General features: G+C 44.3%; 1 protein-coding gene across 1 annotated transcript in view; it reads left to right on the top strand.

Moving 5' to 3' along the window:
- Window positions 1-1,085: 1,085 nt before the first annotated feature.
- lnx1 (ligand of numb-protein X 1) overlaps window positions 1,086-14,835 on the top strand; it is an 80,150-nt gene continuing 66,400 nt past the window's right edge. Inside the window, exons 1-2 of the mRNA XM_065003130.1 lie at window positions 1,086-1,385; window positions 10,357-10,878. Coding sequence (XP_064859202.1) covers window positions 1,345-1,385; window positions 10,357-10,878 — 563 coding nt within the window. The 5' untranslated portion in view covers window positions 1,086-1,344. The remainder of the gene's footprint in view (window positions 1,386-10,356; window positions 10,879-14,835) is intronic.

The following is a 14,835-nucleotide window of genomic DNA, read 5'->3' as shown; positions in this document are numbered from 1 at the left end:
AAAAATACTGACTGCAAATTGTGTGACTGAAGGATCAACTTTTGCCTGTCCAATGCCAGGCCTATTCCAAATGCTGTAATAAAAGAAAACACTGACTGGCTAGAACATACAATAGAAGTGAGTGGGGTTTTAATGATCCCAGGGCTAGCAACTAAAGAGCCTTCAGCAATCTCAGTCAATTATCAGATGTGTCATACTCTGACTCACGATTAAATACATCATTAAGTCTCAAGTCTCTGTCAGTCTGTCTCACTGTAACACCTGTAGGTGGCTCATGTTCTGGGTTTACAGAGAAAACTGGGATGCACGAAAAACCACAACAGAAACTTAGGATAGCAGTTGTTTTTTACACTCTGACACACATAGACAGGTCATTTTGTGGGTTGAAAGAAGGAACTATTGTCAGAAAGCAGGAAAACCACAACAAAAACACCGGAAGCTGTCCAACCCCCTGGTGTAATATCTGTATTCATCTGCGTTGCACACACACCTCAACACACACTGAAGTATTGTTGTCTAAGCCTTAGCCGTATGCAGTCTGTCTCTGGTTAGCATAGCTGCCATTGTGTTATTTGCTTCAGATTACGAGGTGATGATTTGCCTTGTTCAGGAACTTGCTAGAACAGTGCCTCTGTAGCACAGTAGTGGCCATGTGACTCCAAGAACAGGATTTTGTTATGGTTAGTCTATGTGTGTTGTGTGTGTTATTTCATGTTGTGTGTAGGTGGTATGGAGCCCTGTCCAAGCCTGCCCAGCACTGGAAATTATCTGTAATATCCCTCATTATCTGACAATAAACAAAAGATTTCTCATCTTGGTTGTGCGTTAAGTTTTATTTCCCCCCTTGCTCCCCCACCCTCCTCTTTCCCCTAGTCTCTCACATCCTCCCTCCCTTCCTCCCAGAGCAGGTTTGGCCACTTCTCTGTTTACCTCTGTTCTGGCCCTGCCCGTCTCTGCCACTTCCTGGTCACCTGGACCAGCTTCCTGACGTGAGCAGCAGGCTCTGGGTCGTCACAGCACACCCAAAACTCTCTGACTCTGTTCTGTCCTGTTCTCTTTCCCAGAATTCTCACAGGACGGGCAGCCAGCTAACATTTCCGGCTAAACTCCATCAGCCAATCAACAGACGCTGTGACCGGGGCAAAGTCCTTTGTCAGTTCACCTACCTACTCTCTTTCTCCCTCCTTCCCCCTCTCCCTCTGTAGCTCTCTGACAGGTCTAGAGTTACACCCTATTTCCTGAGTATTACCTGTCCAGGTGAAGCTGCTTTGCCTGAAGTGAACATCGCTCTGTGAGTCCTGCAAGCTCTTGTCCCTGTAGTCGGAACTGTACCGACTGTACTGGATGTTGTATCACTGTTACTTGCTAAAGTTTGACTTGCTACAGTAAGTAGGAGTAGTCTACTTGACAGTTTGTCTATTGTCTCATACGTCTGTCTGTGTACTTTTAAGAGATGCATTTGAATCCGGCTTGCATTGCGAGTTTGTGTCTGTGTGAGTGGATGTCAGACACGTTCTCTCCCTATGTTTTGCCTGTGTCTGTAAGTGTCTGTAAAGTATCTTGTCCATTCTATCTGTGATCAGTGACCTGAACGTCTGAGTGAGAGTAACTATGTGCTGATTCAGACAGACTCTGAGCCGTTAGAGTCGCTCCAAAGAGCTCCATGGCTGCCTGCTCCTCTGCCCTGCCCTGAGCTCTGTTGTCCAAGACTGGGCAGTCAGATTTAGAGGTCTGGCTCAGAGAGAGAGAGAGAGAGAGACTCAGCACCAGATCTGTGGAGATTTCTAATAGACACTCAGATCATAGAGATAGAGAGGATAGACAGAACCTTGATGGGCAGGGTGTAGATGTTTTATATTTGTATTTGATATATTTCTATATCTGGGAAGCCTCTTTGCTCGTATCTAAGTTCTTTGTTTACGGGTGCTTTTAAAAGTAGTTGTACATGTAGTAGGCTTGAGTTCCTTTGATCTCGACCACCTGGGTAGATAAGGATGAACTGACTACTTATGAAGACTTTAATTCCAAAATGTTATATCAGCCAGTTTTTCACATTTTTCACATTTTTCATCAGAAAATTATTTCTTATGGGTGTTTAATTAATTATGTTGCTTATATTGCTGTTTAATTAATTATGAAAATGCGTTTTTTTTTTTTGTTGCAAAACCCATCCATTGTTTAGCTGCAATGGAATGTTTGCATCTTGTATATTTGACTGATATATGTGGTTGTCTCACCTAGATATCTTAAGATAAATGCATTTAATATTTACTACTTATTTATAAAGAATGTAGTTATTTGTTACATTTGACTATGTAAAACCTAGCTGTACTACTTATTTATAAACAATGTAGTTATTTCTTACATTTGACTATGTAAAACCTAGCTGTACTACTTATTTATAAACAATGTAGTTATTTCTTACATTTGACTATATAAAACCTAGCTGTACTACTTATTTATAAACAATGTAGTTATTTCTTACATTTGACTATATAAAACCTAGCTGTACTACTTATTTATAAACAATGTAGTTATTTCTTACATTTGACTATGTAAAACCTAGCTGTACTACTTGTTTATAAAGAATGTGGTTATTTCTTACATTTGACTATGTAAAACCTAGCTGTACTACTTATTTATAAAGAATGTAGTTATTTCTTACATTTGACTATGTAAAACCTAGCTGATACTACGTATTTCTCAGAGTTTGGCGGATACAGTATGTAGCATTCTGCTTAAAACATGACTTTAATTGAAAAACCCAATGCCATGATTAGATAGTGAAAAAATACACCAATCTCTTTCATAATCTTTACCAACATTTCTGAAAATGGATGTTTAGAGTTTTGAAATCTTATGTACACATATTTAACACATATTATGTTGCATAGGCTAACCTACATCCTTCATGGACCAAATGTAGGTCTCATCCTATCCATTACAAGTGTCAAGTACTTTGCCTGTGTTGTGTACATACACTCGATATTTGTGTGCATACACTTCATATGTGTACACACTTCAAACCAAACCATTTGTATAGTATGGGTTTCTGTTGACAGAGTGTGTTTACAGGGTGTGTGTGCATGTGTTCATTGTATCTTGCGCTCAGTACGAATACATTTGGTCTCATCCTGTGTATTATGGTATTCCCATGTTCTCTGTGCAGTCGTCATGAGTCGTCTCCTTCTGTGTCCCTTAACATGTCATGATTATCTGCAGTGTGACATTCATTATTCATTTGCTTCTTATTATTCATCAGCTTTATAATCACCAGGGGCGTCATTTATAACCGCTGCATAAGCAGCAATATACCCCAAAAACATGCGTGCGCCAGTTATTTGGCGTGAGAATGTTCTCCACGCAGACTTTACACCTTAAGTAAGCACATTTTTGTAGTTGTTGAAGTATCGTATTGCAAACAGGCAAGTAAGTATCTATGATATGATATATGATATGATGATAAGCCTACAAAAAAAAGATAAATCATAATAAAAACATTTGTCTTTAGTGAGAAAAGCAAAAATTTATGTGTTTTATTTTTGGAATCTAAAATAATTATACATCGGAATCTATTTCCTATTTATTTTGTTTTCATAACCATTGCAGAATAATTCCTCACCTTTTCTGGCTGTTATGGGTTCATATTCCAGAAGTAGCAATACCACAAATTACCATGCGCATGTTTCGTTTAATTCAGCCTACGAGCCTAGTAAATAGATAGGTTATGTATTCAAGTTTTGCTGTATGCAATCCCATAGGCAGTGCGGTTTATAATACACAGTTGAATTTAACCGGTGGACAGACAGTTGACATTTGACATTGACGTAGTTCTATGTAGGCTATGCTGCCACTGTAGCCTAAGTATAAAATCAAACCAAGACCTATTTATACAGCACATTTCAGACATGGAATGCAACACAATGTGCTTTACCGGAAAATAATCAAATAAAAACAGAAATATTTACTACAGAACAAACATAAGAGAATAAAAAACAAAAGAACAACAATTAAAAACTGAATGACTAAAAAGCACCCTGAGGAATATCAAAGCTAAAAAGGTGTGTTTTAAGATATCTTTCAAAAATGTCTTCTCTGGCAGGCTATTCCAGAGGCTGGGGGCATAATAACTAAAGGCTGCCTCTCCATGCCTCTTGGTCCTAGGCTTTGGGTACATAACTTAAAAGCATGTCTGACATGTATTGGGGTCCAATCGTGGATTGGTTAAAAAAAACAATAGAATAATCTTAAAATTCATTCGAAATTCATTCTAAAACTCACAGTGTAGAGAACTTAAAACCGATGTAATGTGTGGTCTCTGTCTAGTCTTGGTCTGTACCCATGCTGAAGTATTTTGTATGTTTTGCAGTTGACCAATGGCATTCTTGGGTAGACCAGACAGGAGAGCATTACAGAAGTCAAGTCTGCTTGTAATAGAAGCATGGATGAGTCTCTCTGTACTAGCCTGAGAGAGAAACGGCCACACCTTGGCAATGTTCCTCAGGCAGCAAAAAGCTATTTTGGTCACATTCCTAATGTATGATCCAAAATTGAGTTCAGAATAATAAAATAATTCCCAGGTTTTATACTTGGTATTTTATCTTTATTGCCAGTGAATTCAAATGTGCATCCAGATTCTCTCTCTTTGCTTTGGTTCCAACATTAACAATCCTTGGATATCCTGCAACAATTGGCTGTTAAAAAAAATTGTATTCATGGAAATTCACTACAAAGCTGTTTAGCTGGAGGAAGTTGTGAGCCATCCAAGTATTTAAATCACTAATACAGTCTAATAATGTATCCGTGTAGCTAAAATCTTCTGGTGACACAGAAATGAAAAGATGTGTATCGTCTGCGTAGCAGTGAAAATCAATGCTGTGTTTTCTTATAATGCTGCCAAGGGGTAGCATAAATAAATTGAACAGTACTGGACCCGAAATATAACCTTGTGGAATGCCACGTGATATGTATTTCTATGGGTTATGTTTACCAAGGGTGACAAAAAAAACTCTTAACCAGTCAAATAGATCCTAAACCTATTTAGAACAGGACTGGAGAGGCCAACCCTAGTACTGTAATTCAGAATTCGCGGGCAGTCCAGCATGTTTAGGTTGGGGAAAAGTCAATGCAAAATTGAATTCAAACATTGTGCGCCGACGGCTCCAAAACAATTTGCCTTATTTTTTATTTTAGAAACTGTCACAGTCATTTGCCAAATACAGCAGAAGAGAAAACATTCCGCCAACACCTCCGAAAAACATTTGATCAAATTTGCCATTGCTCTTTCTTTTAGAAACTGCCGTGGTCTAATTACGATAGTTCCAAATTAGTTCCAGGTCTGATTGATAACGGGAAACATGTGTATGTATGGCATGCGCCGAGTTTATGTGTGAAATTTACGCAACGGTTATAAATGAGGTCCCGGGTTCCTGCTCTGAGCATGTGTGTTTTGAGGAGAAACATGGGTCTGTGGAATGTTTTACCTCTGAACAGCTGTGCCTGCCCCTCCCTTTCAGACAACACACTGAGCCTGCAGGCCTGCTTTGTGGACCTGCATGTGCTAGGGATAACATACCATACCCTACCTATGTGCACTAGTAACTCCTTGGAGAACCAGGCATACTTTAGTTGAAAAGGCAAACCGTAAATGGAACCTTCATTATGATCACTGTAGCATCCCTATTGTGTTAATGCGGTGCTATTTCACATGACATACACCATGTCAAATGATACTCTGACCCCTGCATGTGCTCTATGTGCCTACTGTTTGTTTCAGGGTGGGTGTGGGACAGGACGTGTTTGTGACTGGAACTTTAATTTGTGTGCTTTTGAAAGGTTTGGATTTGTCAGGTCCAATCCAGGGTCTTCGTTTACATTACTATAGGAGCATGGGACACATGGGAGCTACGCACTAGTATACGGCAGACATTAAAATGCTGACACAAACACACTCACCTTGTTCAAAGAGTTGTTTTTCAACCAGGGCCGTAAGGGAATGAGCTGAGTCGGCATTGGGTTGGATGATTATTAGCTAATCAACTCGCAGTGTGTCATGGGATCATTGGACAAACACAGTAACCAACATGTCTATGAGAGAGTTTCTGTGCACTGTATGAATGTCTGTGTAATGTGCCTTGTGTGTGAGCCGTTCTTATCCATGAGCCATTAAATGGGGATTTTGTCTCCTATGCGCGGTTCTGGCCTCTGTCCACATTTACTGGTTTTTCCTTACAACTGCAAAATTAGTCAAATATCACACAGCGTGACCTAAAGTATGTGGATACCTGCTTGTCGAGCGTCTCTTTCTAAAATCATGGGCATTAATGTGGAGCCTGTCCCCCCCTTTGCTGCTATAACAGCCTCCACTCTTCTGGGAAGCCTTTCCAATAGATGTTGGAACATTGCTGACTTGCTTCCATTCAGCCACAAGAGCTTTAGTGAGGTTGGGCACTGATGTTGGGCGATTATGTCTGGCTCGCAGTCGGCCTTCCAATTCATTCCTAAGGTGTTCAATGGGGTTGAGGTCAGGAATCTGTGCAGATCAGTCAAGTCCTTCCACACCGATCTCGACAAACATTTCAGTATGGACCTCGCTTTGTGCACGGGGCAATGTCATGCTGAAACAGGAAAGGGCATTCCCCAAACGGATGCAGAAAGTTGGAAGCACAGAATCACCTAGAATGTCACTGTATGCTGTAGCATTAAGATTTATCTTCACTGGAACTAAGGGGCCTAGCCCAAACCATGAAAAACAGCCCAGAACATTATTCCTCCTCCACCATACTTTACAGTTGGCACTATGCATGGGGGCAGGTAGCGTTTTCCTGGGATTTGCCAAAACCAGATTTGTCTGCCAGATGGTGAAGCGTGATTCATCATTCCAGAGAATGCGTATCCACTACTCCAGAGTCCAATGTTGGCGAGCTTTACACCACTCCAGCCGATGCTTGGCATTTTGCATGGTGATCTTAGGCTTGTGTGCGGCTGCTCGGCCATGGAAACCCATTTCATGAAGCTCCCGACCAACCGTTCCTGTGCTGACGTTGCTTCCAGAGGCAGTTTGGAACTCAGTAGTGAGTGTTGCAACAGAGGACAGATGATATGTACGTGCTGCGGGCTTCAGCACTCGGTGGTCCTGTTCTGTGAGCTTGTGTGGCCTACCACTTCGAGGCTGAGCCATTATTGCTCCTAGACATTTCCACTTCACAATAACAGCATTTACAGTTGACCAGGGCAGCTCTAGCAGGGAAGAAATCCACTAATTTGAAGGGTTGTCCACATACTTTTAGATACAGTGTATAGTGTATGGACATAGATGTGAACCCTTTTTTGCCATCATTCATAGCCTTTTCTCCCTGAATGTTGGGCAAAGGTTACCATGGCAACACAAATACCTTGTCACTTGAAATTGGATGACGATACTGTCTGTTTTTTTTTAACACAAACAGCACTTTCTCTTTCATTAAACATGGCGTGAACAAAAGCCAACAGAGAAAGTCCAAACAGACTGACGATTTTATAAGGGCTCTGCTTAATTGATCTTTCTTATTAATCCTGTAGGCCTGGTAATTGGAAGGTGAGGTTATAAACAGGGCTTTAGCCTGGTCACGTTTCAGCCTGTCATGGCTGTCAGCTGTGTGTCACTCAATGGCTGTATATATGAATGGAACAAAGCCATTGATCACGTGACACTTCATTCCTTTGTGAGACTCAATAGAGCACTGAAGCCAAATTAAGTCGGTTAAGATGCAGTTTGAGCAACTCCAGGAAGTGATGTTGCAGGCTAGCTCAGTGCTGCCCCCTCTCATTGCGTAAGTCAAGTTGAAGGCCGACCGGGGTACTGCAGGCTGCCATTAGCAACTCAATTATCCTAAAAACTTCTTCTGCGTACGATTTTAAAATAAAAGGTTCAAGGACATACATCTGGTGTGTTTTTCTCAAGATGTATTTATTTACCTGAAGATTGACCACGAAGATCACATTTTTTCCATTCACTGTAACGGGGATCCTGTTTCCTGTTAACAATGCCTGCAGTAGCCTTGAACTTCTGTGGCTTCATTTAGAGGGGGCAAGAATTCTCCCCTGGTTTCACTTTCTTTTCCACAGCAGGTTAGAGCAGGCTGGGTTGGAGCTCCTCGGCGGTGTTTTTGTGAAGCCATGTTGTCACTCAGGATTAACACTAATGAGCTCTGGGAGGTGCTCCCTGGACACAGGTGTGTCCCCTTCAAATCTCTTAGTGAATGGAAGCTTCAGAGATTTTACTGTTATATGACACAAAGGATTAATGAATTTCAGATACAGAGGTCTCTGTGAAAGAGAGACGAAAGAGAGACAAAGACAAAGACAGACAGAGACAGAGAGAGAGAGCGAGGGAGAGAGACAGAGAGAGAGAAAGAGAGACAAAGACAAAGACAGACAGAGACAGAGACAGAGACAGAGAGCGAGAGAGAGAGCGAGAGAGACAGAGAGAGATCAACAGAGAGACAGAGAGAGAGAAAGAGACGGAGAGAGAGACAGAGAGAGAGAGAGATGTTCAGCTTTAGTGTACACTGCTCCCTCCCTCCTTTTGCTCCTTCTGTCCGTCTGTATTGAGATGAAAGCTTCCCCCCCTCAGAGAGAGAGACAGAGACAGAGAGAGAGGGGGAGAGAGTGAGAGTGAGAGACAGAGAGAGAGAGAGAGAGAGAGAGAGGGGGGGGGGGGGAGAGGGAGAGGGAGAGAGAGACAGAGAGAATAAGAGAGAGAGAGAGAGAGACAGAGAGAGAGAGAGAGAGAGAGAGACTGAGAGGGAGTGAGAGACTGAGAGAGAGAGAGAGAGAGAGAGAGAGAGAGGGAGTGAGAGACAGAGAGAAAGAGAGAGAGAGAGAGAGAGAGAGAGTGGGAGACAGAGAGAGTAAGAGAGAGAGAGTGAGTGTAGCAGGATAATGCAGTCACTTCATCACAGCAGGGAGCTTTAACTTAATTATAGTACTGTTCAGACTGCTGTTATTACCACGGTCCTCCTCCCAGACACACACAGCAAACAAACAGAGCTTTGATGACTGCCACAACTCATAGCTTTCCTCTTAGGCCACTTATGTAAGCCAAGGTCTGTGTGTGTGTTCACAACTAGGTGATGCGTATTGCATCCGTGTTTATGTACGAGTGTTTCTGGGTGTTAGTGGGCATGTTTGTTAGTGTACAGTGCATATTGTGCACCATACAGTCATTGGTGTGCATGTGTGTGTGTGTGTGTGTGTGTGTGTGTGTGTGTGTGTGTGTGTGTGTGCAGTTACTGAATGCCGTCTGTTACAGTCAGGTGTATCACCTTTGGAAAGCTTTTGAACGTGTCATGGGAAATGGCTTAGTACCTTCTGGGTTCCCACCTGACCCCCAACCACACGCAAAGATGGAGAGGTGTGCTATAGGTTAAAGAGGACCCTCACGCCAAGTTCTCACACACTAGAGGCAAGGTTATCCCTTATACCGCATGGTGTACTTTATGCTCCATTAGTCACTGTACATTGCAGTACATGAGCATTGATGCTCAGTGTGTGAAATCTGTGTTCTAATTCTAGGGTTAAAACCCAATAAGGTTAGTGGATTTCAGTCCATGTCAGACTATGTATAACATAGTCAGCCAAAGTAATAGCCAATCGGGCGGGACGACCCAAGAGTTGCTCCAGAAAAAGGGGCCATAGGGTTGCCAACAAGATGGCCGTTGCCAGGGTGACGTGGTTCCTGGATGCCAGTCGTCTCTGCCCATCTGTTCAGGGCGGCGTGCCAGGCCAGACCGCCTGACTGGGAGATGACGTCGTGGTTCTGAGCGCTGTCTCATACCGTACATATTATGTCCCACACGGAACACACGTACTGAATGTGAATGCCATGTGTAGCCAGAGAAACAAAGGGGTTCCTCTGTGCTTCGATATCAGTCTTCTCTGCCAGAGGAGAACAGACCAATGAAAAGGAGCAAAATTAGAAGAAAGGATGTTTTTTATTTAACTCAGCATGTTGGTTAAGAGGAAATTCATATGTTCAATGTCAGCCTAGGAACAGTGGGTTAACTGCCTTGTTCAGGGCAGGACAGAATTTGACATTTGTCAGCTCGGGGACTCGATCTTGCAACCTTTTGGTTACTAATCCAACGCTCTAACCACTAGGCTACCTGTCTCCCGCTCTCACGGTGGCCGTGATTCCTGCTCTATGTTTCACTGCTGAGGGTATATCTATGTGTGTGTGCCTGTCTGTCCGCCTGCTTGTGTGTCTATGCAACATCAAGTTCTGTAGCTCAGCTCAGAGAACGCTGACATTATGAACACTGTCACGCCCTTCCAGCTTGATCCAATATCCATGTGCCTCTCTCTGTCTCTCTGTAGAGCACCATTACCAAGCCCCCCTTGTCCAAGAGCCCTCTTCATGAGTAGCCAGGGGGAGTTTGATTTGGCTGAGGTGCCTGATGTTGCCATGGTGATGGCGATGGCACCAGCACCCCCACAACAACTCCCATCACCTGCAACGATTGGCTACGGCGGTTTGGAGTCCCCTCCCCCGGAGCTGTGCCAGGCGTGCGGCCAGAGACATCTCCTTGAGGAGAACCATGAGTACCTGTACCGAGACGAGGTGGACGATGACCTCATCTGTCACATCTGTTTGCAGCCGTTTATCAGGCCGCTGGACACGCCCTGCGGACACACCTACTGCCAGGAGTGTCTGACCAGCTTCCTGCTGGAGAGTGACTTCTGCCCCGTGGACCGAACCCATCTCATGCTGCAGAACTGCCGCAAGTCCAGCCTGCTGGTGCACAAGCTACTGGACAAGCTGGCCGTGGCCTGCCCCTTCACTGACCACTGCACTGATGCCCTGCCCCGGGGGGAGATGGAGGGACACATCAAGAACAGGTAGGTCTCGTACCTCCATCATACCCACTATGTACTATAATAACACATTACCCCAACACACCTTAACCCACTGCACTGATGCCCTGCCCCGGGGGGAGATGGAGGGACACACCATGAACAGGTAGGTCTCGTACCTCCATCATACCCACTATGTACTATAATAACACATTACCCCAACACACCTTAACCCACTGCACTGATGCCCTGCCCCGGGGGGAGATGGAGGGACACATCAAGAACAGGTAGGTCTCGTACCTCCATCATACCCACTATGTACTATAATAACACATTACCCCAACACACCTTAACCCACTGCACTGATGCCCTGCCCCGGGGGGAGATGGAGGGACACATCAAGAACAGGTAGGAGAAGAAGTTAGAATCCCAACATGCATGTCACCACTGGAAGACTACCCCTAAACACTTTTACCCACAATCCACTGTAAGAGCAAAGAGTGTTCCACACCCACAGGATGTCTGCAACATAAGTCTTCCTAAACACAGTTAGATATTGCAGGGACAACTGAATGCATTCAACTGAAATGTGTCTTCCGCATTTAACCCAACCCCTCTTAATCAGAGAGGTGCGGGGGGCTGCCTTAATCAACATCCACGTCTTCAGCACCAGGGGAACAGTGGGTTAACCGCCTTGCTCAGGGGCAGAACGACAGATTTTTTACCTTGTCAGCTCAGGGATTCAATCCAGCAACCTTCCAGTTTCTGGCCCACCGCTCTAACCGCTAAGCTCCCTGCAGCACCCATAATAACTGCTGCATATCATTTGTGTTCTGCTTTCCCCATCTGCTCTCTCTCTCTCTCTCTCTCTCTCTCTCTCTCTCTCGCTCTCTCGCTCTCTCTCTCTCTCTCTCTCTCTCGCTCTCTCGCTCTCTCTCTCTCTCTCTCTCTCTCTCTCTCTCTCTCTCTCTCTCTCTCTCTCTCTCTCTCTCTCAGGGCTCGTAACGTTGTTGTGGTACATCTGTGTTGACCTCCATTTAACATACACACTTAACATCCCCACCCCCACGTCCCTATTGTCCCTGTCCCCACCCCCTCCAGTCCCAGAGGGGGAGAGCGCACTTCCTCTCCCAGGTCCTTTCATCTGAACCAGCCCAGCTCCTCTGTTTATCATTATAGAGTCAGAGGTTTGGCTGCTCATTGTTCAGTGTCTTGGCTCCTCTCTTCATTAGCGCTCGTTAACACTCTGCTAGCCTAGAGGCCCACAGGATAATTATTAAATAACACCCGAACTATACACTGGGACTGTGCAACAATGTGTTTTCCATAAAGTGATAGTTATGCTATCACTATCTCCTGAGCCTGCAATCCCCTCGAAGTTCACCCCCTTTCTTTTCCATTCTCCCCTCCCTCTCCTTCTTCAATCTTCATCCTCTGGTGTCCTGTCACTCACGCCTCCATGTCTACCTCCCCGTCCCGTTCATGATGTGTGAGTGTGATGTGGGTGGGCCAGGGGTCTCTGGGGGCCAGCTCCTCTCTGGGAGGAGTCACGAGGTGTTACAGTATCTATCTGTAGAGGGGAGAGGCTACGCCCTGGGGGAAGAGAAGATACTCTCTGGCTCATCCAGCCTGATACACCCGCCTCATAAGGTCTTTGGTTTTGTGCTCGTGGTTTGGCACTTTTTTGGGGTTCAGTGTTTGTGGTCCTGTGTTTGAGGTTGTGTTTGCGGTCCAGTAATTGGGGTCCTGCGCTTGATGTCATGCAGGGTTGCGTGTTACGTTTATGATGTAGGGTTTATGGTCTTATTTCATTAGGTGTGTTTATGGTCAGGTGTTTATAGCCTGTTTATCTTGCAAATCCTTTTACAGTGAATTTTCAATATGCATTTATAAAGGGCCTTTCCCAGTGAAAATATGTGAACTATTTGCACTTGGCTTTTTAATGTGTGTGTCATTGCAGTGCTTGTGTTGACGTTCTTGTACTTGTCTGTTCATGTTTTGGTCGGGTCATTGGGTTGCCTGCGTGTTCAGGCATTTGTGCATTGATTTCTTCCATGCTTGGTGTTTCCGTGCCTGTAGCATGGTGTTTCATGTCTTTCAGTATACGTACATGCTGTTCATTTGGGGAGTGCTGTCTATGTCATGTGGGATTGGAGGGGGATTTATCTCAATTCAGATTACCGTGCAAATGTCAAGTAAAGAACTCTGTCAAAGCATGAGATGAACGGGAAATGAACAAATCCCTTTGCATGCCAGTGAGTTTGTGAGTATTGAAGAGATTTAGGTCCTTGTTTTGTGTTCTTACGTGGGAGCATCCCAAATGGCTCACTGTTCCCTATATAGTGTGCTTGACCAGAGCCCTATAAAGGGAATATGGTGCCATTTCAGACACAGCCATGACCCAGTGGACATGAAATAGATGTGGTTCTTGTCTGTCCATATGCATAGACAGTAATAGGAAATGTATGCTTTAATGCATGGATCTATGTGTGTGTGTGCTTACGTGCAGGCCTTTGTGTGTGTGTATATGCTGGGGTTGTGTATATGCTGGGGTTGTGTATATGCTGGGGTTGTGTATATGCTGGGGTTGTGTATATGCTGGGGTTGTGTATATGCTGGTGTTGTGTATATGCTGGGGTTGTGTATATGGTGTTGTGTATATGCTGGGGTTGTGTATATGCTGGGGTTGTGTATATGCTGGTGTTGTGTATATGCTAGTGTTGTGTATATGCTGGTGTTGTGTATATGCTGGTGTTGTGTATATGCTGGTGTTGTGTATGTGTTAGTGTGATGTAAGTCCACCTGGCTCTGTGCCAGCGGGCTGATCTCTGATCTCTGCAGTGACAGGTGGCCGTTCTGTCCCTGACCTTTCTGGCCATGTCACTTCCTGATGTGTGTGTGTGTGTTGGTGGTGGGGGGGCAGATGGCAATATTGAGTCGTGTCATTTTACCGTCCAAATACATTGTATGCAGCCGGCAACACATCGTTATCCCTCATGGACCGGTTCGGCATTTTGCATTCAGGCTGCGTAGGCTTCGATTTCCTCCTGAACTTTATTTAATGGCAATAATCTATGATCAGAATGACTGTTTTACCTCAATTAGCCAAAAAATCCCTAGTTTGAAAGCAAATATTTTCCTTGAAGTTGTGCTGCGGCATTTTCCCAAATTCACCCAATTCAAGTTCTCGCCAATTAGCTTCAGCCCCTCACCTTTTGAGTGACAGAATTTCTCAGCCCCATAGCAAAATGTGTCGAATTTCAGAAAATTAGCTTTAAAACAGCAACAAACAAAAAACTATGCGGCCAAGATGAGCGCCTCTAAAAATGTTGATCAACGACAGCCATTGGCCACGCCCACTGCCCCATTTTGAGCCAGAAAAAAACCCTGCACTTTCATAACCTCTGCTCTATTGGTTCGTCTAGCCTCAACTAGTCTCCTTCTGGAAGACTGGGATTGAGATCGAAAACTGAAGAGGAATGGAAATAGGCAAATATTCTTAATATGTGTGTGCGTGTGTGTGCGTGTGTGTGCGTGTGTGTGCGTGTGTGTGTGTGTGTGTGTGTGTTTGTTTTTGAGTGTGTTTGATTACTTATTTGGGCCAGACTGGTTTCTGCTTTCAAACTGCATCCTGTGACAATCCAATTACATTACATTACATTACATCTCCTGCCAGCCCGTGGCCTTGTGGGGTTCACACTGCTCACACCACAGCCCAGAACACACAACTAAACACACACGCATATATTTACACATTAAATATTCATATTTACACCAGTAAAGTGCCTTACTCCGGTGCACCTTAAGACAGGACTTCACTGAGACTAATCCCAAACCACTACTAACCACTAGGAGAGGAGGGGAGGAGGAGAGGAGAGGAGAGGAGAGGAGGAGGAGAGGAGAGGGAGAGAGGAGGAGAGGGAGGAGAGGAGAGGAGAGGAGAGGAGAGGAGAGGAGATGGGAAGCAGATAAGTGTGAGACGCTGCAGACTTGAAGTGTTAC

This window comes from Oncorhynchus nerka, linkage group LG17, assembly GCF_034236695.1.
Source record: "Oncorhynchus nerka isolate Pitt River linkage group LG17, Oner_Uvic_2.0, whole genome shotgun sequence".
NCBI lineage: Eukaryota > Metazoa > Chordata > Actinopteri > Salmoniformes > Salmonidae > Oncorhynchus > Oncorhynchus nerka.
The sequence above is the reverse complement of the archived record's forward strand: the minus strand, read 5'-3'. Positions and strand labels throughout refer to the sequence as shown.